The 25,019-nt window shown below is 40.5% G+C and overlaps 1 protein-coding gene across 1 annotated transcript in view; it reads left to right on the top strand.

The window, feature by feature from the left end:
• TTC7A (tetratricopeptide repeat domain 7A) overlaps nucleotides 1-25,019 on the top strand; it is a 169,892-nt gene that overhangs the window by 19,255 nt on the left and 125,618 nt on the right. The window contains exons 4-10 of the mRNA XM_009076060.1: nucleotides 590-711; nucleotides 7,950-8,028; nucleotides 10,923-11,083; nucleotides 11,520-11,583; nucleotides 21,780-21,917; nucleotides 22,313-22,396; nucleotides 23,968-23,997. Coding sequence (XP_009074308.1) covers nucleotides 590-711; nucleotides 7,950-8,028; nucleotides 10,923-11,083; nucleotides 11,520-11,583; nucleotides 21,780-21,917; nucleotides 22,313-22,396; nucleotides 23,968-23,997 — 678 coding nt within the window. The remainder of the gene's footprint in view (nucleotides 1-589; nucleotides 712-7,949; nucleotides 8,029-10,922; nucleotides 11,084-11,519; nucleotides 11,584-21,779; nucleotides 21,918-22,312; nucleotides 22,397-23,967; nucleotides 23,998-25,019) is intronic.

Below are 25,019 nucleotides of genomic sequence, written 5' to 3'. Positions count from 1 at the left end.
ATTAGAAGTCCATAGCACTCCTCCAGTCCTAGGTGTAAAGCTCTGCTTTGGAGAGACCACACAGGGCAACTTTCAGCAATGAAAGCTGCTTGTTACCAGTAAGGAAGCAAAAGCAAGAAGAATTTGATAGGTGAAACAGAGGCAAAGCTAAGATTCTTCCATCAGGACTCCTGATGGCTTACTAACTCTTAACAGATATTTATGTTAAATTAAACTAGGCACACCTACTCAAACACTGCATTAATATTTCTGCACAAGGTGCTGGATCTCTGTAGTTTGAGAGGTACTTTCAAAGCCATTGGTGTTATTGCATAGCTTTCTACTTATGTTATTAAAGGTTGGAAAGTAACAAGGGATGGTGTTTCAAAACTCATACAGAATATGTCATGGAAGTCACTGTATAGTGTATCTTAAAATTGACTTTGAAAGGCTTTTGAATAGCTAATGAAGGTAAGTTTTCAAGTATTCTGAAAAGGAAACTGATAGCAGAAACTAACATTTTGTTGTTGGAGATGTCACTGGCTCATGAGTGCCTGGCTAGTTTAAACAGTTGTCTGTAATCCCAAATATTTCTTTCCCCCCCTCACAGACGTTAAACAACACACATTCAAGGAGTATCAAGGGCAGCAATGTGACTTACTCTGAGTTTGAACTTTCCTACTTTCTGGAAGCAGCTCTACAGAGTGCCTACGTGACTCATTTAAAGAAGGGGTAGGTGGATGCAGATGTTAATAAAAATAGATAATATTGCATGTTTTGTCTCAGAACAGATGAAGGCTTATTTTTTCTTGTGCTCTGTTATGACTTTTTTTTGCTGCTGGCTCACCTCAAGTCCCCTCAGTGTCCTTCTCTTTCTTCTATTTCCATGTCTCTGTCTCTCTTAAGAGCCCTAAGCCTCATTTTTCCAGACCCATGAGTAGGGTGGAGTAGAACAATTTTCTTGTCTGGACTCAGCTCTGCTCCCTGTGGAGATGAGGGGAGTTTGACTGTAAAGAAAGAGCGGAATTACACTGCTGTGTGCTCTTAAAATGTTCACACATGGGGCCTGGTTTAGAGTTCAGCGAAGTCTTACAGGAAGTTTCTTTCATGTATTTATTTATTTGTTGGTTTAAGGTCTTAGATGTCCCAATCAATACCCCAAATCTGTGTGTTTTTACTATGGAGAATGCATGCAGAAACAGTACTACCCCAGGGAATTGATTATGCCTCTGGAATACAGCTCCCAGTGAACTTCAGAAGGGCAAGAGTAGCTAGTATCTGCAAGCCTACAATGAATTTCACCTGTGGAGAACCTTCTCAAGACCAGCAAAACAGACATGTAAATGCCCACTTCCAAAGGCCATCGGTGAGGACACATTGTTCCCTAAACCAGGCCGTGTCTCCAAAACATTATCAACTCTGTTTATCTGATGGAGAGATAGTCACGTAGGAGAGTGTCTCTTCAACATCTGTAAACAGTATGTGTAAGAATCTGTCCTTCCCTAATCTTGTTCTTGCACCATATTGTCCCATTTCTTCTCAAGCAATCAGACAACCGAATTTCTCGCTACAAACTATCTTTGTGAATATTTCATTTTGGCTTTTTTAACCTTCAACCCCAAAGATATTTTTTTTTTTTTTGCTGAGCAAAATGGAGAAGAAAGCAAAAAATGATAGAAGATTGCAAGGAAGAAAACTAGGGGAAAAAAATCCCTTCAAACATCAGTTTAAATTTTTCTGTAGAAAATGGATTTGTGATTCTGTTGGAGGGGGGTTTCTTCTTGCTTAGGGCTTTTTTGCTACTTTTTTATCCCCCAAGAATGTCTTTAAATGCAACTGTGAAGAGCCTTTGTTCCCCATTCTTTCATTAAAAGTCTGCATGTACAGTGACACTGTACCTGTAAGTATATCCATGAGACATTCTTTCAGGTAAGCTTTGTTTAACCTGAAGGCTTACAGAAATGCAAAGCTCTAATGTTGTGAAATGACCCCTTTTGTCAGGTGAGTACAAGTTCTTGTGTAAAGGTTGTGTGGATTTATAGAGCATAATCTCAGTATCAGCTTGGCAGTAGGGGACAGGTATGTGGTTTTCCCAGGTGAGCTGGGGATTGACCAGCTGTGGCACAGTGTGTACTTTCCTAACCTTTTGCTGTTCTCATGGCAAACAAAAAACTCAGGTCTTGCCAGCAAACTCATTAACTATGTAGTAAAATAAAATCTCATTTAGAACATATGGCACCGATGTCCTCTAGGCACCTTTTGAATATCAAACTCACTCATGTTCATTTTATTCAGCAACATTTTATACTCAGTCTTCATTAGTGATGAGTTCAATGTATCTAGTGGGATGTTTTAGCTATTACTGTGGGCCCTGCTTGCTCCCTTCTCATGTTATTTTAATGATAGCCTAAAAAAATCCCAACCCAAACCACAAGCAAAAACAACCGACAAAAAAACCCTATGGGCAAAGAATCTGAAGCAAAATACATGTGTGAATTAAGCAGTGCTTTGATTATAAGCTGAATTGCTGCAATAGCAGCAAAATGTTCTCTGTAGCTCTCTCTTGATGAAAGAGCATCCCAATCAGTACAGTGGAGCTCCTGTGGCTGGGATGGCAAAGGAATCCCACGTGCTCCTCACATCCTGCAGTGCAAGTGAGAAACAGCAGCCAGGGATGGAAGGTCTGGTGGGGTGAAAGGAGCCCGGTGGGATGCGGCAGTTTCTCTGCCCCCGCAGCTGGTTTTAATGTGTGGTTTCTGCCACGAGAGGGCATAAGCAGCATTGGGATATATATTGAGGAAAGAGGAGGGAAGTGGGAAGAAGCTTTTTAGGATGCTTCATGAGTACAATGAAATTCTCCACCCGATGAACAGCTCAAAGAAATGCCTTTTTTCCCCTCATTTCTTCCAGTGTGTTCAGGTAGGAAACAAGCCTTGGATGATGACTGCTCAAGCTGTCGGGGGGTAGGTCCTACCAGGTGGTATGTCCTCCCCAGTGCTACATGTGTACAAAAGGGATAGTGAGTGCTTTATTCTTGTTTCGACAGGCAGAAGAGCTGAGGGCTGTGAGTGGTGTTGTCATGCTTTTGTTCCTGCTGGCAGGAACAGACATGCTGTTCTCGGTGCATGGTCAGGGATGCCCTTTTCTCTTGCAGTGTGCAGCAGAAAGAAGGTGCCAATACAAAAGTCCAGTCTCCCCTTCAGCTGTTGAGCCACCAGCTATAAGGAACAGCAAGGTTTACGGCTGTACAAGTCCCAGATGCTTTTAATAAGGTGCTTACTTAAGAACTTCGTGTTGCTGAAGACACATTTCCTGTGGTTGTTTGCCCTGCTGCAACCCAAGGAAGCTTTCTTTTATTCTTCCAGTGAAAAGCGTTGATGCTGTGGATGCAGAATATAGGGAGACAGATGCCATTGTACTGTAGGAGGCAGACAGGCGTCTTTCATGTTAGCATCTGCACTAGGGTTTGTTTGGGTTTGGGTTTTGTTTTTGATGCAGATACATGAAGTTTAGACTCATTTCTTTCTGCTTTTTCTTCTTCCGAGTATTGAACAGGTATTGCCACTTTATACTGTTAAGGGGCTTTGGTCAAGATGCTCTTAGTATTTTCTTAGGACAAGCAGCTTCACTTCTGTAAAGTAATGGTTCTGTATGCTGCTCTTGTAATGGCAATTGAAGCATGCATGGAGTTTCACAGGCAAGAGCTTTCTAGAGGATGTGGTTGGTTTTGGAAGCTCCGGACGGGACACTTCTGAAGAAAAAATTTCTGAAAAATCAATATTAAGCATTTATTAGAACTCAGGTGCCTTTGTGATTGCTCAGGTTAGGATGTAAATTACTTTGGAAAACCCTGACAAAAATGCCTAATAGAGAAAGCTTATGCAGTTGTTTCTCTTTCCTTCTGTCAGTTTTTGAAAGTGCTTAGTTCCCTTTTTGAACTTTAGTAGACTTCTGTTTCCAGAGTAGTTTGAAAGGGTAACTTCATATATGTGTAGTTTTACAGTAGTATCTAATGTACAAAGGTAGGCAGGACAATCTCTGCCAGAGTGTTCCTCTCTTCTGAGGAATTTATGGACTTTCTTGACATTTATCTCCTCTTCAGTCTTCACAATCTAGCACCTTATGGAGGACACTGCAGCTGGTAATTTGGGATCGAGTCTTACTGTCTTTGGGACAAATCTAGTTAAGTGCTAATTTTTTGTCTTGTATTGGGTTTGGTTTGGTTTTTTGAGTGTCCCACTTCTGTTAGGCTGCCATTAGGAGACTCTAATGTGCTCTCTTGTACCTACGTATTTTGTATCTTCATTCATAGGAATATGAGGCTCACTTCTCCAGCTGTTTTGTGTCTATGCATGAACAGCAGGGTATGAATTTTTAGAAACCCAGGCAAGATGCATGAAAGGAGCTGGGCAGGGGCAGTGGTGTTGCTGCTCTTTCTGTGCTTCAGGTACTGCTTTGTCCTGGAGAGGTCACTCTGCAAAATGCCATGTAATCCTCTCAAGATGGTTTGTTCCATCTCTTAGCAGCTAATTGTTTTAGCAGTAAATGAGTGGGATGAGGACATGGTCTTTTGGTGCCCATGTTGCTGGGGGACTGCTTTTGCAGACCTCTGTGCCTGCAGTCCTCTCTGGTTTATTGTCAGTATTTTTCTCACCAATTTGCATATGAAACAGTGTATTTCTTGATTTTCTTGTATCTTACAATTTTGTGTAGTGTTAATCAGACTATATGACATAAATGTGATGTAACTGCTTTGATTCGTGGACTGGTAATTAATTACTCTGTATTAACAGGGTATATGTACAAACAAAACATTTTCATGCCAAGCTGAACTCTCAGAGTGCTCTTTGTCACAGTTTTTGCCCATGATTGTCCTTGTTCTTCTTTATTAGATTAGCTGTAACTGAATCCTAAACTGCATTTCATCATGTTTTGTTTTGTTTTTTAATGGCTCTCTTGCTACTGCCGTGGCTAAAACCAAGGCAGTTTAATGATCATGTGCTTTTCCCTTCCTGTTTGTCCTTGCTTCTTTTTCTGGCGTCTTAGCAGTACAATAGGAGACCTATGGACTCTTCCACTCATTTAATTTCCATGAGCGGATGTTCACTTAGGTTCCCATGGCTTGATGCAACACTACCTGGGATTTCCAGGTGGTCTTCTATCCAAGTCCTGGTGAGGCTCAAGATTGCTTAGTGTCTGATCTAGACAGGATCAAATGGATTCACCATGGACTGCCAGAAGCTTTATGTTTGCATCCTCATCCACTCATCTACATACATGGATTTCTGTTCAAATACATGGTTTTTGTTAACTTCCTCAGGTCCTAATTAAAAAAATCCTCAAGTGCATGTTCAGTATATGAAGGAAATATATTAATGGAATAACAAGTTCCTTATCATTATGAGTAGAGCAATTCATATGCTCTAAGTGAAATGTTTGCTCAGATGGTGTCCTGGCTTGCAACAGTAAAGTGGAAAGACAAACTCTTGGAGTGAGGTGTGTTTGCAGAATGCTGGCAGGTGTGCTCTGTTCCTGTCATGGCTCAGTAATACTTGATAAAGTTCAAAATATAAAAACTGCCAAACCAAATCCTCAGTCCTGTAGAATTGGTGGTGTTGTCAGATACTTTGCATGTTTTGGAGTTGAGAGCTCAGAGAGCAGAGTGGGTGCTCTTTGAGAGAACCTGACCATACAAGCCTCTCTGGGAGGTGGTGAGTGCTGAGTGCTCCTCCTGTGCTGCCTATTTTGCACTCCTAATTTCTTTGAAAGTGTTCCCAGGCATTTGTCATGTGTTTCATGGTTCCAACCCTGACTACATGCAGATGGGCAGCAATTTGCCATTTATTCTTTCACTCACTTCTGTGTGTCGATATTCCTCCTTTTTCTTCACCCCTTTCCCCCCAGAGAAAGGTGTTTCTGCCATGAGGCTTAACTTGGTTTATGGCCTTGTCTAAAAAGTGGAACTGTAATGGTGTTACATTTATCTGGGAACAGAACTGTCTCATTTTATCATATTCTGTAGATTTTTCATCTCTTAAGTATGTGCCAAATGTGAAAGTAATTGGCTTTGCAAATGGTCACTAATCTTCTTTCTCATGCAAGTTAATGCAATTCATTGACACTTTATTAAGACAAATGCCATTGTGCTAACAAGAAATCTAAACATATGTATTTTTGAGAATGTTGTAGAACTGTTATACACCATAACTCTTCTGTCCAGCCTCTCAAGGAGCCCGTGGAAGCACAGGAAATGTCAGTAGTTTTCAGTAACCAAGGAGAGCAGTTGGGCATGTGCGTTTTGTTTAGGTGGAGGAATTTATTGGGTTTGTCCAGGTGGTAGTAAATAGCATATGAACAGTTTTGTTGGATTTGGTCACTAGTGGTGCATAAGTATCACCACATGCTTCATTGCTTTTCTCAGTTTGAGGTCCAGAACTGCATTTTTGTGGGTGTATTGTCTTCTAAACCCACTAAAAAGTATCTAGTGTCTTGACCCTGTAATTGGAGAGCATGCTGAAGCATTTAATTCCAATTTGCAAAAATTTCCTTGAGTTTTTTGCCCTTGATAAATTCACTCTTTTACTTAGGAGAAAGTGGAAGGAAGAGAAGAAAGACAGTATATGACTTTCTCTACAGAGGCCAGTCTCCAGTGGTTTTGCTCTTGCTTGCTCTCTTGCTTGTCTGTAGATTGCACACAACTAGGTAATCTACAGATTACTTCATAGTTCAAAATTGAGATGATTTGAAGTAAGGCCACATGCATTTGCATTCTGTGAGTTGATCACAAGCTTTAGGGTAGCATTTTATGTAGCCAGTATTTATGATAAACATAACCATGTTTTATCCTTCCTTCCCAAAAAGAATTACTTGGGGTTTTTTTTTAGTTTTCATAAAATGTTTACCATTGACTGGAGTGCGAGGAAGTTTGCAGTGCATGAAAGTGGGCACAAATGAAGTTTGTACCGCTTACCTTCAAAATTTAATCAGTTTGACAGAAAATGTTATTTTGGTGTATGGCTTTTTTTAAAGTGAGATTAAATTTTTGTTTGCACAGAAAATTCTCCTGGGTAAGCCGAAGTGGCAGTTAATGTACCAATACAACTGCTTATTTTGTTGTCTTGTACAACATTGCTCCATTTCTGGTAGCTTGTATTTCTTTGGGTAGCTTCCACCCTGCAGTGAATGTGTGCTGAACCATTTTATAGTTACTGTGGTGGTAGAGCCATGTCCTTAGCCTTTAAGAGCTTATAGGCTGAAAGTGTGTTAACTAACATGTCCAGTGGTTAATCTTTCCTCTTTGCATCTCTCTGACTGCACAGACACATGATTAAGATACCATTTGGCAACTAGTCAGCTTTAATTGCTCATGGTGTATGCAGAGTAATGTGATTTTTTTTTTTTTAAAAACCTTTTTTTTTCAGCCTAACCCTCTTACTGCAGGTTAAGCTGTGCTTGCAGACAGTTATGGCAACTTAGCTGCTTGATAATAAACTGTTTAAACCACTGTAATTTCATCATGTGCCTGGACCATCAGATGCAGAGTGTTTAAGCACCACCTAAAAGGAATCGTCATTTAAAATCATCACGTAAGCTCGATATAATTCAAACAAGTACAGCCTGTGTGTATGAAGAAGAGACGTGGATGCTTTTAAGGAGCAGCATCTGCTTTATAAATATGAGCTATGAAAGTCTTCCAAATGTCCCCTCTGTTCATCAAATGTGAGTGTGATCTTCTCTTAGGAAGCCATCTGGAGTAGGCATGCTACAGTCGCTGCCTCACTCTATGCCATTGTCCTATCTGTGCCTCAGAGTGACTTGTCTCGCTACTGCACTCAGTATGAGTGATTTTTCCATGGGTTGTCTGAACGTCAAGTTTGTTGCCAAGCTTCAGTGCATCATAAGAACATTTTGTCTCCAATGTGCTGGTTTTGGGGGTTTTTCATGATATTTTTTTCCTGTCTTCCCCATAGAAATATTGTGAAAGGAATGAGGAGCTTGCGAGAAATACTACGGACTGTGGAAACCAAAGCTACTCAGACCTTCAAAATGGTAAGGGGAGTGGGAGGTGGGAGCTGGGAAGTTGGGGTAGTCTGGTATGCAGTAATTCTCTCCACTGACCAGTGCAGTAGCACAAAAATGTATTTGTCCTCTTTTGATTGTTGCCTTTTTCTTTGTTTCTTTTGTTTTCTTTTTTTTTTTTTTTTCCATTTGGAAGTGATGTGTCAAGTGATCCCTTTAATTCAAAGACCTGCCCAATCGAAACCTCCAAGCCTTCAGACCTGGGCACGTGGGTTACTTTTGTTGTTTGGTTGGGTGGTTTGTTTGTTTGTTTTCAGTGCATTTTCTAACTCTGGTAGAAATAGAGATGTATTTAGTTTGACAGCGCTGTCCTCAGGTGATGCTGTCTTGTTTTCTTTCTCACTTTTCAGTGTGTGCATGTACACCTTTCTGTATTTGCATGTAGAAGCATTAAGTACTTCTGGCTCTTGCAACAAGCAGGGCTTTTTGAGGCTGAATTCCTGCAGTGTTCCTTCTGTAAAACCCTCTTCAATACAGTACAGAGTGATTTTAATTATTGTTTCTTTTATTTGTGTGTTGGCATTCTGCATCCTTTTATCCTGAATGCTTCTGGTAAAGAAATTATGGAGAGTTATTTATGTGCCTGTTTAACTTCTTAGACCTTTAACTGGTTCTTCCCTGTCTCCACTTTAAGAGATCTTGTCCTGAAGTTACTCAGGAGGTGACAAGGTCAACAGCATGGAAAACAGCAGTCTTGAGAATGTGAATGAAAGCTTGCAGCCCTAAAAGCATTGATACTCTAACAGCTAAACTTGTGCATGGTTCAGCTTTGTGTTTTGTGTAATTCCTCAGCAAGGGAGGTGGGCATGGGTTTGCATAGCATTGTTGAGAATATGAATGCATGTGGAAGCTTGTGCAGGGAGTTAGAAGAAGTGCCTTAAATAATTATTCACTCAAATGGTTGCATCCTTTTCCAGACTGACATCAGGGTTCAGGGGAATTTTCATGCTTGCTTGTTTTATCATTTTGCTGAAATGAGTCTAACTGTTTGCTGCTCCTGTACCATGACAGAATGTGGCTCAGTTCCTCCTGTTCCTGTGCAACTGGAGAGAGCTGCACAACACTCCCGGGGGATTTATTCCTAAGAGAAACTCTGAAGGTCTTTATTCAATAGTTTTTCCTGGGATGTCCATTTTACTGGAAGCTGCAGTTTAATTTTCTTACTTACTTTAAAAAGGGCTGTCAATAAGGCAAAGAGAGGAACGTGCTTAATTAAACAAGTTTTTCAAGCATGAAAGTAAAACACATGATTTATTTTTTTTTCCTAATTTGTGAGATCACAGTGTTCTTCAAGCATAATGATGCTTTTTTTAGCCAAAGGCAGTAATAACATAAATCAAAGTCTTGGCCTGTTCTGGTTTGTTTGGTCTTATTCAAAACAAGAGTGAAGCTAATTTACACAGCTACTGTACTGTATGTTGAAATCAAAGACAGTAGAACTATTTGGTGCTTGCCTTTTGAAAGGCTTATCACAAACTGTACTCCTACTTCTGTGTGAACCAGTAGAGATCTTTCTGTTGCTGGCATATTGTTTTCCCCTCCCCTCTAAGACTGTAGGAAAAAATATAGGAGAGTTGACTCCTCAGGGTAAAACTGACTAAATAATTACACACTGAGATGATAAAATGATACTGGCTAATGTTGCAGGGCCCTAGGCCATTTTGCTCATAGTTACTTGCTATAAAAAGCATAGAAAAGCCTAGTTAGAAACAGACAGCTTTCTGTAACTTGTTGGTAGGAGTGCATGGAAGGTCTTGGGGTTTCCAGGGACTTGTATGTGACAATATTTCTTTAAGACAGTGTCGGGCATTCAGATCACTTTGCCATTTGCTAGGTACCTCTATGAAACTTCCCTTTATGGTGCTTGAGAAACAGCACACACTACTGTGGTTGCATTTTATACTAATTCAGTGAACTCATGTGTGGTGAGATGGATGAAAATCAAGAGCCTTGCATCAAAAGAAGTTATTTTTATGAAGGTGATAACAGGAACTTTAACCTCAGTATGATTTATTTGGTCCTATAGATGTTGAGGTATGACATCTATGACATACCTGTCCTGGTATTTGAAAGAAAACTACTCTTGGTGGTCTCAAAACACATCTCAGAATGTAAATTGCATATGAAATACATATGCAATAATCAGAGAGAAGGTACAAAATAGTATTTACAAGTATTAGGACAGAAGGGCTGAAATTTCAGCCTGCCTCTGTTTTGTGTATTTTGTGTATTGTGTGCAGCTTAGAATACCACCTGTTTTGATGTCTCTGTGCTTGTTTGCATGATTATCTATTTACAATGCAAAAAATTGGAGATTTGTTGTGTGGCAGACAAGGACAAACACGAAAGAGTTTTGCAAAGTGAAGTTAGCTTGACCACTTTTGGGCCAGTTTGCCAGTTGTATTAATATGAACTGGAAAGCAAGTGTTTGAGGATCCTTGGCCAATTGACGGTCAAAAACGTGCATGTGATATTTTCGTCTCAATAAAAAGTTCCTAAGCATCAGCTCTCTTTTTGTCACTGCAACAGAAAGAGAGAAGCAGTAGCAAGATGAAGTTATAAAAAAAGACTATAAGGAAGAGCAATATTAACCTACAAAAGGTTGATCTTTTAAACTAACACAAAAGTAGCCTCGGATCTGAGACTTTCATACACAATGTTGAGGCTGAGAAAGAAGTGCAGTGTCATCATACTGTACTATAGCAACTTTTGTGAGATTGTTTCAGCAATCCACGTGGCAATCAGTTGTCTTTGTTCACCAAAGCATCCCTTGCTGTCGGGCTTTGATACTTTCTTCTTATGGCATTGCAACAAGACAAGGCTTCACTGATATGTCTTTTTCTGTACTGTTCACTGTTCTCTAGACTGCAGCCAAACAGCTAGCCCAAGTACTTCTCCATTCCCTCAGTGAAGACTGTTACTGGAGCCCTTTATCTGATCCACTTCCTGAGTTCATGAACAAGGAATATCAGTTTTATGTTAGCAATCTTCTCTGTCGGAGGCCTGAGCTGTACACAGAAGAGAAGTAAGTATTCGTGTTTATCTCAGTTTATTGGCAGGAGGAAGGAGTGTGTTTGAACACTTGTCGGTACTGTTAATTATGTCCCTGATTCATGTAGTAGTTTTGTCTTGTTTTTTAATTTCCCATCAAAATGTCTGCTGCAACAATAAAACCCTAAACCTTGAGTGTTTGATTTTACATTTTTTCCCCAAGAAGAAGAAAATCCAACCAAATAGCTGCCTTTGCTATGAAATTGAAATAAAAATCTATTTATGGTTCTGTATAGCTCATCTAAGGTATATTGCAGAGCTTTTAGTTGTGTGAACCTGCAAAAGAAAGTATTGCCTAGCAAATGAATTATGCATGAGATGTTTCAAGTTACCGCTTCTCTTGTGAAATGAGAAAGAGGCTGACAGGATAACGCTTGACCTTCCTCAGAAAAATGTGTTCTGTCTTTCAGTGTGTACTGCCCTCAAGACAACGTAGAAGAGGCTCTTCTTCTCCTCTTAATCAGTGAATCCATGGTAAGCCAAAAACGAGTTTGTAGTATTAATAGCGCAAAGGAATATCTAGCGTTTCCATGGCAAGTCTTCTGGTTGGTTTTGTTTGCAGAATCCTCCCTAGATAAACAGAAGCAAGGGTTTGGATGCTGAACAGAAAATGCTACCTATTGTTTTATTAGTGACACCACTTTGATTAAATGGAATGTCAGTGAAGGAGTTTGGGAACTGTCAAGAAGAGGAAGTGACTGCGTTCACCATAGCTGCATTCAGATTCTGACATCGAGATACATTGTCAGTAGACAGATGTTTCCATTCAGAACGTCTGTGTGGATTTATGGATCAAGAGTGAGAGCAAGGGAGCCTTGCCTAAAGCCAGGCATGATGGTGGTACCTGCTGTTTGGCATTGCAGGATACAGTATTCTGCTTACGTGCCTTAGTCTGCAGTCCTTAACTGTTTCAGTCCTGAGTGATCTTTGACAGTTTCTGATGCTGGTGTTACAGGAAATTTTGTCACATGCAGAAACATTCATAATAACCTAGAGTGAAATAATTAGGTGTATTCTCTTTATAACATTGGTGGCTTAAAAAAATTCATTTAAGAGGCAGGCAGAAAGTTGGAGGGAAAATAATTGCCTGGAAAACTGCATGGTAACCTTTGAAAATTTTCGTCTTCTGAGAAGATGCAAACATACACAAAATGTGTAAGGAGTGTTTTCTGAAAGTGTGTAAGGAATGCGTATTTTGCTTGCAGTACAGTGTGGTCACTTGTAGCTCACAGTGAGGTTTCAAAACCTTGGAGCATCAATGACATGCTTAAAAAACTTTGAAACAGCTTTCAGACAAGTTGAAAAGAGATACTGTGGAAACATTTTGGGTTTTGCTTCCTTCACGGTTTTTTTTTTCTTGTTCTTCTGGCACAAGTCCTTCCCCTTTTCTGCAAACTTCTTCAGAACATGGCAATTTAGTATTGCTTGCTTTTAAAATCTGAAGAACCACCCCAAAATATTAAATTGACTTAAAAATCACATACATCTAAGTGTTACTATGTGCTTTTTAGTGCTTTCTAGATTAAGCCTCTACAGTACATCTGCTTTGTGTTTTCAAAGGCTTTTCTTTAGATAGAAGGGCTTTTCATAATTGGAAGTGGAGACTGCAGTTAGGGCTTGTAGAATATCATATACACTTCTATTAAAATCAGAAGGACTTGTGTCAGTGTGGGTTGTCAGGGCTGATCCAAGCAGGAGGAAGATCAGGGGTCTCTTTCCGGGCTGCCCCAGCCGTTTCTGGGGCTGGATTTGCGGTTAGAAAGGCCTTGTGGGACCTCAAACTCTGCAGTCTTACTCTGCTGAGGGGAATGAAAGTTACCCCTGTTTTATCCAACAGTGTGTAAAACAGTGAACTATAAGTTCTGGATGAAGCAGTGTGAAAATGCTATTGATAGAAACTGGACTGCTGTGTTGACTTCAAGGTTAAATAAGTAAGCTTTGTGTATGCACAGATACTGTCTCCAATATATAGGAACTTCTTGGAGGTAGATGCAAGGCATTTTGATCTGCTGCATATAAAATACTTAAATAATTGAAGATCCTGTAGTAGGGTGATGCAGGAACCATGTAGCTGTCTTTCTGATTTTGAGGACATGGAACATCTGAACCTTTGTCTTGCATTAGCAATAGGCTTGCCATGAGTTTGTTGTTCTAACAGAAATTCAGTACAAGTGTACAGAAATATAGCTGTGTATAGAAATACACTTAAGAACCACAGCAATGTGCTTCCTAAGTGAAGAAACAGAGGGAACAATCTTACATGTGTTTGCAATCCATAAATATTTTTTTATAGTTTTACTATTATGGTACTAAGAAGGGGAAATCTTGTTTAATTTATGACATAAGACATGTTTTCCGTAACAGCATTGCTGAGTTAATTTATGACATAAGACATGTTTTCCATAACAGCATTGCTGTAGGCTAGTGAGTCTTCTCATGTACAGATTTGTTGTTTGTTTGAAGTTTTGATTTTGAGGTTTGTGGTGGTGTGGTTTTTATTTCTTGTTTGTTTGTTTTGTTTTAATAAAAGAACTTACTGAAGTTCATGGAACAGTTAACAAGAAGTAGATTTCCAGGTGAGATCTCTCCCTAATGCTGTAATGTTAAGAACTGAATAAAACATATTTTCCTTCCTGGAGAGAGTGTCAGTGGCAAGTGATAATGATATGTTTCTGTAGGCCAACAAGTAGCTGTTGGTGTTCTTGGATTTTGGCTGGATTAGGCATTCTCTCAGTATTTACAATGATGACCCCCTTAAAATGAAACAGAAGTATGCAATTAGGTTGGCTTGCTGGGAGCTCTCCAGCTTCTTTGACACTTTGCTCTGTCAGAGCAAAACTCAACCAGAAAGTTACTTTTCCTGTCTGACAAAGAGCAGCCATGCTATTGTAACTCTCTTGCAGGACCATAAAGCCAAACAGCTGCTTCACATGCCTGTTCGTGACTTCTGCCACTCCAAAATGACCTTGAGGGGGGCAAAATTAGGGGAAGGAGGGTCAGGAGAATTGTCAGCCTGTGGAGGGGATGCAGAGCAGAGATGTACTGGGGAGAAGCATAAATCACCATAGAACCTCAAAGTAAGTAAGTGATAAATTTGATGAAAAGGAGACATAGTAGCTTTTTAAGGAGATATACACCTGGAACACCTTTGCTGCTGAAATTCACTCTATTTTTCAATTTGACTTGCCTTCCTAGGTCAGGAGAATTGTCAGCCTGTGGAGGGGATGCAGAGCAGAGATGTACTGGGGAGAAGCATAAATCACCATAGAACCTCAAAGTAAGTAAGTGATAAATTTGATGAAAAGGAGACATAGTAGCTTTTTAAGGAGATATACACCTGGAACACCTTTGCTGCTGAAATTCACTCTATTTTTCAATTTGACTTGCCTTCCTAAAGCTGACATGCAGGATCTGTGTGACTCCCCAGAAAATGTTATGGGGGAGTAAAACTGTTCCTGTTAGTGGGAAAGGGAGGAATTGCCTTGAGGCTATTGTGAACCAGACCCTCTTTCTCAGCAAGCCTTCTCTGGCTCGTAGTTGTGCAGAGTTCTTGTTTGTGACTTCTTATCCCTTTCCTTTGCATTGCAAGGGAGCCACTTTGCATGTTCTGGTGGGATGAAATGAGAATATATTCTAAAGGGGCAATTAAGGGTTTCTTCAGTATTTCACTCATTCTGCCTCAGAGCGTAAGAACCTAAAAGGTTTTCAGATGGCCGGATAACATGGTAGTTTCTTTCAAAGCTTTGAAGATGCTTTTGTGGGTACATTAACACTTAGAGTGAAAGCTTGTAGCCTGTCTTGTCCTGGCACTCTCCTGAGTTGCCTGCTGTATTCTTTCTGTCCTGTTAAAAATGGGAACCTATTTTCATAAGCTAAGGCATCTCAGTACACAATGAAAAGCATCCCGGGTGTCGAGCTTGGCAAGTGTTCCTCCTCTGTGCCAGCTGTTATTTAGTCTCAGCCTTTGGCTGCAGAGTTCTCATGAAGGAATCTAGTGAAACAAATCAGGCAGCTTGAAGATTGCCACAGTTGGGGCTTTCTTTTAGGGAGCTTTGTGGCATCCTGGCTACTCTATCATTCCTTTTGCATAACCTAAGTTATGGTATTGATGGGCTGTGTTTGTGAGAGGAGGAAAATGCTCTCCTTCAGAACAAGAAGGCCAGCTGGTGACAGCCTTTACAAGCTCAGGCTGTGGTAGAATGATGTGTTCCTATCACATGTTGGAACAAAATGGACTGACCTATTTTTAAAGCACTGGTCCTCTTTCTTACTGCGTTTAACACATATAAACCAGTGGCACTGTGTTTGTGAGGAGATCTGAGGGCATATTTTGACTTGGTGCACTGTGGTTTCTCTGCAACACACTACCAGTGGGAATAGCACTGGTTCCACCACTGGGGACTCTGGTACTTTCAGCTGCAGGTACCAGTGGGAATAGCACTGGTTCCACCATTGGGGACTCTGGTGCTTTCAGCTGCAGGGTGTAGACAGGAGGTTTGGCATGACTAACCCTTCGCTGCAGTTTTGTTTATTTTAATAGCCATTCTCATGAGTATTCAGAGCTCACTGCACTGTCCTTAAAGTTAGCCAGAAGTTTCTAAGAGCCAGAAATGGAGCAACTTTCTATTACTTTTTGTGTTTACTTCTGAGGTTAAAAAAAAAAGTTCTCTGTTTGTGCTTAGAAACCTTCCCCTCTTGAATCTAAGGTCCAATGTACAGCCTGAAATCCCTTTATTCAGTGCTGTCAATGCTGGCTCTTACAACTGGAGATTTTGGCTGGTGCAGTCCACCAAACATACCAGGTACCACTTTTTTTGGCTTTATATTCACTTCATTCACACTAGAAATGAAGCTCCTTGTATCTAAAACTAATAAATTCTTTGCCTGTGTGACAAAGATTAGAAATGTCATCCCCATTTTATCTCTGATTTGAATCCCTAAAGGCAATTTGACCTTGGAGAGCCTGAGAGCACAGAACAGATGGTGAGAGGGGGAAGTAAGATACTGAGACTTGTCCTGTTCTTCTTACTGGTGAGAACAAACTCATGGCTTTGAGTATGCCTTTAACACAATGAGATTAAACCCATGTATTTTTAAGCACAAAAATAATTAAAACCTGTTAGCTCTACAGTTCCTAGTTTTATAAAACAATGCTATCTGACGAATGGGTTAGCGAAGAAGAATCTCTTGTTGCTTTTGTAGGTTGTTTTTAATTTTTATTTTTAAATGACACCAAGCCCAGTGATGAAGCAACAGCTGGATGACTATCATGAGTATTTTCTTGAGGACTATCAGACTATGGCAGCTGAAAGAGACAACTGGGGACAGGATTGCCTGCTCTCTTGGTTCCTGCCAAATCATGGTTATGCACTTGCAATAGCAAATCTGACTGTCTCTTTAACTGGTTTGCAAGGCAAAGTATGTGTTTGGGACCTGCAAAGATGGATTGCAGGATGTTTCTAGTGGGAAATACACTACCTCTGTTAATTGCCTCTTGAATAAATAGTTTTAATGTGAGTTGCTGGAGACATGATAGAGAGCTTTTTTCCTTCTGCTTTTCAGTAGAAAGTCATGGTTCCAAACTTGCAAGAAGGATGCAAATTCTTAGAAGATAGCTTTCTAAATCCAGGTTACTGGTGGCAAATATTCTACTTTGTTACCCAAGACAGTATCCATAAACAAACTTGCTTTCTGCCACTCTCTTCCTTTTGTGTAGGGTTGTTGGGCTGGTTTGGATGGGGTGCTGGGTATGTCTCTCTTGCTTTTGGTGATGTTTCCAGAATTAGTTCTACCACAATACAAGACATTAAAATACACCTGAAATGAGATATATCTATATGGTCATATTTGATAAGTAATAATAATAGCTATTTTGCTGAGACATCTGAATTGGGCACCAGTAGCTTGTGGTCTTTTGCTTAGCAGAATGAGAGGAATGCCAGGCAGTTCACAAGGGAGTAAGATTTCATTAGCTGTGCTTCTGGTCTGAAGTGGAACAAGTTGTGGTATCGCTGTGAGAGGAGTTTTGTGAGTTCTTGGGGTATGGTATGTCTTCCCTGTTCCACCTACTTCCCATTTTCACAACAGCTTTGCAGTCAACCCTGAATATTTTCTTTGTGTATGTTAGTGAGAGAAACCTTCAACTGCTCTGTAGATGATCAATTACTTATGTGACAAATGTGTAGCCTCTTCCATTGAATGGGTTCTTGCCATTGTGAAGAACTCATTCATTTTGTTGGCCATGCAGGCAAAACAGCCAGAACAGAGACCCAAAGGACATGGGCTAAATATTTCCTAGCTCTTAGCAGTAGAGGCTTCAATTGCATGATTTCAAAGGCCTGTTGTCAATCTTACACACATAGCATTTGTTTTTCTCTCTTAATGCTAGTATTGAATCACAGCAATTACATTATTACAGTACACTGTGTAAAACATGCTGCCGTTCTGTATAGATGGGTTGCACTGGATCTGGCAATTATGTCTATTATGAAAAGACACAAGTTGAACATTAGAATGCCCATGAATTAGGGGGCAGGCAGCAGGCACTCATTAAAGATTTTAATTGCTTTCTTTTTCTTCTTTGGAAAAAAGCAGGGGGAGCCATGTTTCAAAGTGAGCAATTAAAGGATACTTCATAGCTAATTGCTGCGAGAAAGGGCTGCTACATGGAATATGCTTTATTGTAATTCATATGATTGCTTGACGTTTTATTAAGAAGCACATCTTTGTACTGTGGTAAAATTTAATTTTCTGCAGCATAACTGCATACATAGTAACTGATGAAGTAATGGCTGTTTGGATTTGCTGTGGCTCTTTTCCTTTCTTCATGTAATAAACATGCCATAAATAAGGGTCACTGAGGTACAGCAAATCCTCTGTGGATAGGTGGCTTATCTAGTTTGCAGGTAAGTATATTGTATATGTGGATAGGAAGGTCGAAGCTGTGTGTGACTCAGCAGGGTCATTAGTTGTGTTGCAGATGCTCAGAAGGGCAGATCTCTTCCCTGCTGTCAGAGCCAACACGAGTCTGAAAGCCCCATACAGTGGTATTGCTGTGGTTTGGAGCCAGGCTGAAAAGCCCTGCGGAACCCCAGCTGGTTCTGTGCCCTGTCAGACTGAGCACCTGAGCTGGGCTTCTGGCATGTTGCAGAGACATCACAGTGGCTGAAAGCTGGGTTAGCTCAGGGGTACCAGCCTGTGCTGGAGCCTTTTGGGTGTGTGTGGCCTGGAGATGAGCTGTGTCACTGGGCTGGGGTAAGGGAGGGCTGAAGATTCTTGCTATTGGGTGTGCTGCTCAGTTTGGGCTGACTACAGGATGTGTCCAATCTCCCCAAACAGGATTGATGTCTTGTCTAAGACACTGACATGCACAGCTAATTGCGCCTAATACATCCCAAAATATGCAAGTTGCTCCATTACCTAGGAGTAACTCAAATAAAGGGGCATTCAGTGTATATTTTTTGCTCTGTATAATACAAGTTATGCTAACTCCCAATGGCGAAACTCATGTTGGTAGTGTTAGTGACCTTCTCCATCCCACAAAACAGCCTGGAAGAGAGGTTCTCTTGATGATGTAACTCATCATCTCTCTCCTTCCTACTTGTGTCCTGTGAGACATGTCTGTGTGACAATGGGAACAGCTTAAAGGGAAGAGTCATGCTAGGAGTGTTGAAAATATATTTGTAGCTATGTTTTACTGCTGCTCATGGTGGAGGAGGAGGAGGAAGCAATGTGGTAGGACAAATTGAAATCGCTGCTTATGTTATTGTTACACTGCTTGAGATCAGTTTCTGCAAATAACCTTTTTCCCATTTGTGTTCAAGAAAATCAGTGGTCTGAAACAACAGAAGCACAGGTATTGAAATAATGCTGGTGTAAATAACTTAGAATTTTTGCATTCTCCCATGCGAAATGAAATACCTGTGTACATTGCACTAAGTAAAATTCCCCATCCAACAGAATTGCTGTGTGCCGTGTTGCAGTAACTATACAACTATTTTGCATCTGAACTTGCCAGTGACTTGGTCAGGATTTCTCACTGACAAGCTAACGTTTGCAAAATCATAAACAAAGGTAAAGACAAAAAAAATGGCTAATGGTGATCTGGGTCACAGCAGCCTTCCATCTGTGAGAGGCAGGCCACAGAAACATGGCTGTTTCCCTGCGTGGGCTTCAGGAAAGTGATTCACGTTTCCTTCTCTGCCCTCCTGTATGTAACTCTGCAGTAGTGAATGATACCTTGAGCATTGGGATGATGGTTTACTTTGTGTTAAATACACTCCATATTCCTGCTACTGTTCAGTCAGTTTCTTATGAGATTTAAACCTTTTGGTTTGAGGGTTTGTTACTGGGGTTTTTTTATATATCTGTGATAATGCAGGCTCTTTTTTATTTATTTTTTCAGAGGAGATGGAATTAGCAATTGGGAATAGGTTCGGTATTAAAAAAAATTGTTGGGATAGAAGTAAAGATGGATTTGCTAGTGGCAACTTTTATACATGCAAGCATACAGATTGATAGATTGCAGAGACCTTCTATGGCTTTGAGATTTGAAAGCTTGAATAAAATCAGCAGGTTTATGACCTTCTTGGAAAGAATATTCATCATTCCTGTGCATACATTGTTTTAAACTGCAGTCTGCTTGGATAAAGTACAGTATATTCAGCATGAGTGCAATTTTAGAATGTTGCATCCTTGTAATATGTCCTATATTCCTGCTTTTGCAGGGCTGGGATGTGGTCTTCCCTCTAGTACCAGTATCTGTAGCAGAACTTAATGGACAGTCCCAAGTTCTGATTAATTTTCTGTCTGTGCTTACAAATCATAGCTTGGTACGAGATGGACACCCAAAAAAAGCATCAGGCTATAGCTGACTCTAATGAGAGGCTGATGATGAGATTACAGAGCATGGGGGTGCTATCTCAGTAGCTGTTTTCTCCAAACAATTGTCATAACAATGTAACCAGTGCAGAAAAATTGTTAATGCTCTTGTGTGTATGTGGGAGGATTCACTTGGCAATAAGGATCGTTCAGTATGTGCCTTTAACTCCTTTACTCCTTTTAAAGTAGCAGACTTGGGTTAAGTCCAAGTATCTTTTTTTGTTTATTCTTATTTATTTCTGCTAATAAAGGTAAACAAGCTATGCTTCTGTACTCTAGTTTCAGGATTTTCTCTTTGAAGTTGATTTCATTCTCTCATGCAACATCTTCTGCACTATTTTTTGATCACAAATTATGTCTTCTGCGGTAGCATGAAAAACAAAAATACTTGTGTGGCTGCAAGAGTGAGTGTAAGTTTATTTGTGCAAACACTAGACTGAGTCTGATCTGTCAGCTTGCTTTTAACTGCAGTCACCATTTAGCTTTTGGTTGTGATTGTGTTAGTTGTCGGTAATTGTTTGCAGCCTCAGCTGGAGGCTGTGATGAAGAGTGCTTGGAACTGGGGCATTACACAGATAAAATCATGATGAAACAGCTGCAGCTTAATCATAATCAAATATGCGTGGGCTTTAAGGGCTGCATATTCTGGAAATTTTTATTACACTTAATTCCCATGTTTAACCTTTTCAGGAAGAAAAAATCTCCCCACAATTAGAAAAGAAATAGATGTAAGATTATAGTAGTAAGTATTATAAAATAAATCTCATAACCTTCCTGTTTCAGGAAGGGAACATTTTGTTTGTCTTTGCCTGAAGTGAAACTGCTGGCAATTTTCTTAATTTTTTGGCTCTTTTAGATGTCTAGACCTGAATGTTGCTTCCCTTTCAGCTGAGAAACTCAGGGCAGTGTGTCTGTGCTATCAGTTGGTGTTGGGGCTCACTGGTGTCCAGCACTGCTTCTCTCAGAGGCTGGGCAGTCTGGGTGAGGTCCTCTGCATTTGGAAACCAGGGGGACCTTTCCATTTACTCTAGGATTGTAATCTCCCTCTTCCTGCTCAGAAAAGCACAAAGGGATGGGATCTTGAGGTAAATCTGAGTCTTTGGCACAGGGTATGTTGGGACATCCTAACAAATTGCTGGACTGATGAATTTCTGTCTCAAGTAGTGTTTCATCTAGATCTAGGCCCACCAATGCACCAGATTAGCAAAATGAACAGAGATATATATTTTAAAAAGAGATTTGGTATTGTGGTGCCTAAACCTCTAATTGCTTTGAATTGATGACAGGCAAATCTGATCCCTAAGATAACCTGCTCAAATTAAAATAAAAAAAAGTGAGTAGCAGACAAGGGCAACAAAAACACATGCTATTGTGCAGAAAACAAGTGTACACACAGAAGATAAATTATCAGCCATGGAAGCAGTTACCACAGTTGCAGGCAATTGAAGTAATAAGGAAGATGGCTTAAGGATGGCCTTGAATTCCTAATTATTGAGGAAATGGGATCTGGTAGGTCTGTTTCATAATGCTCTAATTCTAATTCTGTGACACAAATGCAGATGAGATATTCCTATTGTTTTCTTTCTGGTATGTACAGCTATCTTCCTGAGTTTGCTTCCTGTGGATATAAAGTACCTTTATGGAAGCACCTCCATTATGTTGGGATGAGTTAAAAAAAGAATTAATTATTTTGAACAAAATGCTGTGGATGATGGGTGTAGCTTCCTATGGAGGAGTCGGGTCTCTTTTGCTCTTTCTGGGTCTGATGCTTCATTTGTGTCTGTACCTAGGCAAACCGGGACGCAGTGATCAGCAGAGCCCCAGACCAGCAGGATGACCGAGCTGTCAGCCTTCAGGATGCCTCTGCAGTCTACGACCTCCTCAGCATCACGCTGGGCAGAAGAGGGCAGTATGTGATGCTGTCTGAGGTACCTCCTCCAGCCTCGGCTAAAACTGCCCCTTGAAATGTGCTGGCAAAGCCCCTCTTTGCAGTGGCTTGTCAGGAAAGGTGGAAATGAAGCACACTAGTTGGCAATTAGTACAAACAGCTGCAGACCTGTGGCAGAACAGTCCAGAAATGTACACAGAACCATTTGAGACGTTAACATAATTTATATGTAGGCACTTGAACAAAGTGACTGCCATTTGCAGTGATGATGCGTGCCAGCAAGTTCCATTAACTGAGAAGAGGAAAATGATGTCTGAAAAAAAAACCTCCTGGGCCACAACAGATTGTGTCCTGACCCAAGCAGCTGTCTTCATGAAAGGTGTAAGGAAAAAAAATAAATTAAGTCTGATATTTCTCCCATCATTTCTTTCTCAGTGCTTGGAGAGAGCCATGAAGTTTGCATTTGATGAATTTCATCTCTGGTATCAGCTTGCCCTGTCCATGGTAGCATGTGGAAAGGTAAGGTTCAAACCAATGGACTTAAAAAGGACACATTTTCCTCTGGCAGTGTGTATCTAGAGTACTTGTTTGAATGTGCAGAGTCGTGTATTTTGTGAGAGTAGGTGCTATCAGACCAGCTATGTGGATGGACAGTGCTCTCTGATTGCACTTCGTAATCAGGTGTGTGCATTTCATACTGAACTGTTCTTTCCATGTAGTGTTTGTTTCTCGTTATCAAGATGGAAATGGCTTTTGTGCATAGATGTGGATTGAAAAGCATTATGCAGCTGTCCTTCCTCTGCAGGCTGAACATAAATGTGCTCAGAACTGATATCTAAAACTGTCATCAACTCACTGTCTTTGCAAAGTTTACTTAAGCTGTGGTTTCTCCACCTGATCAAGGAAATGTTAATGTTTTTTCATCGAGAGCTTGCAAGATTTAATATTGTTTCAGAGTTTGGTGCAAAATAGAAACTATGTATTAATGTTTGCATGGTCATGTGTTTTAGTGCAAGTGTTTTTTTATGATCAGTTGTAGTGTTTGTCAAAGTTATCAGTAAACCACTGAGATGTCTGAAGTCTGGTTGTGAAACATAGGCAGAGGCAGCAGGAGCTCTTCTTTATTAGTCTTAAAAGAGTGGACTCCCTGTAGGAAATGTCAATGGTACAGAATTTAGCCTGCTCATTCTGGGAATCCCCACCTACACTTTTGGGAGGTATGAGCTAATTGATGCTGTGCAGTAGTAGACCACTTAATATGGTCCTATATTCTGTGCTCACAGAATGTACAGGAATCCATGTGAACCTGGGGGAGACCACCAACTAGCAGTCATCTGCCAAATTATAGCTACTACTGTTCTTTTATGGCTATAAGCTGAGCTGGAATCAATGGCTTTGGCATGGAAATGGGAGATGAATCTACAGTGGTATGCTTTTGCAAAGAAATTGGCATCTTGTGATGTATAAGTGGTTGCAAAGCTTGGAAGATGTCTAAAGGGATTTCTTCACTTCTGTGAATATAGGCACACCCTTATCTTGGAAGACTGTCCGTTGTTATGCATCGTACTTCAAAAAAATAGCAGAACAAGAGGGTGTCTAATAAGTCTAATATACCCTTAGCCATCTAGTATGGCTAAGGGTATAGTAAGCAGGACTGTGGAAAGATTGAAGTAATTGACTTAAAGTGAAGATGTCCAAGAGAAACAAGTCTGCAGGAGCTCTTAGAAGAAGGGGTTAATCTTGTTTATGGTGGTTAGGACGAGACGTGATGGCTTCCATTTGCAGCAACACAGTTCATGTTTCCTATTAAGAGGCAAAAAAAATTGGCACACTGAAACACTGGAAAAAGATTGCCCTGTGGAGGTTGTGTGGAGCCTGCATCACTGGGGGTCTGTGGACCACCCTAGGCAAATATGTAGTGACCCCACTGTGAGGCACCAGGGGTGTACTCATGGGACCTTGCAAACTCTGAGTGTTCTGGGGCTCCACAGTTTTCTCATTTTGAATATAAAAGATCTTCCTGATTTATGAGGTATCAAAGCTTTGGCAGTGTATAATAGATCAGCAGGGAGCTGAAGGGAGATCTTTAGTCAGAAAGAGCCTCACAGATTCCTATAGAAGTTCCGTACAAGCATTTCAAAAACCAATTCCAAGTAAGAAAACAATGGCTAGACTCAATCATGTGTAAGGAAACCTGAAGCTACTGGTGGAATACCTAAACAATGAGCTTGGTGCCATGGTGCTAATACTTTGCGCTGGCCTATGTCAGGTGGGGAGTTTACAAGTCATGTCCAGCTCTCCTTGGCATTCGGCTGGAGTTAGCACAGTGCTGCCCTCTGTGTCTTTCCAAATCCTCCAGATACCTGATCTCTTGATACTGCAGACCACAATGACTGCATAGGTTACAATGGAAAGGCACAGTATCTTACCATAAATACAGGGCTTTTCTGGGAGCTTTATTGGCTTTACAAGCTGTGTAACCTTTTTCTCAACAGCAGACAATGCTGTAGCTCTAGCAATCTGCTAGAGAGCAAATCGAGATTTTAACTGCTGATGGTTGAGAGTATCGAGAGTAATTGTGGTTCAGTCTTAGGTTAGTATGGAGAAGAGAAATGGAGCCTGACCTTTACCTTCTAACAGCTTGCACGACACCTCTGTCCTTGTCCTTATATGTCTGCATATCTCTTCACTTTCCCTAGCAGTTACTGAGTATTTGGTTCTTAAAAAAAAAAAAAGAGCAGCACGGGTATCTGTATCTCTAGAACTGTCCTATCTTTTCAGATTTTCAAGTACGTCATGTCTTTTCGCCTGTACTTTAAGTATTTATGAGGTTAAATGTCCTCATCTTGCCTATTGATGTCAAAGCTCTAAATGTTCTGAGCCCTATATGGGTCAGAGGGAATTCCCTTACCCAACAGTCCATCCCATCTGTGCAGTATTTCACTTCTAATCCCAAAGTATTCCCTGAGGATTCCTGTCATATACTCTGCAATGCGTCATCTTGCTAATGGGAGATGTGGCATACATTTTTATGTTGCTTCGCAGCTTGATAGCAGGACAGAGTTCATTTAAAAGTAAGTGTTCCAGCATAGCAGAATGAACTGATGAGGAAAGTGTGGTCTGTCTAGAGTGCAGAATGCAG

Source organism: Acanthisitta chloris, unplaced genomic scaffold (genome assembly GCF_000695815.1).
Source record: "Acanthisitta chloris isolate BGI_N310 unplaced genomic scaffold, ASM69581v1 scaffold476, whole genome shotgun sequence".
NCBI classification, from domain to species: Eukaryota; Metazoa; Chordata; class Aves; order Passeriformes; family Acanthisittidae; genus Acanthisitta; species Acanthisitta chloris.
The sequence above is the reverse complement of the archived record's forward strand: the minus strand, read 5'-3'. Positions and strand labels throughout refer to the sequence as shown.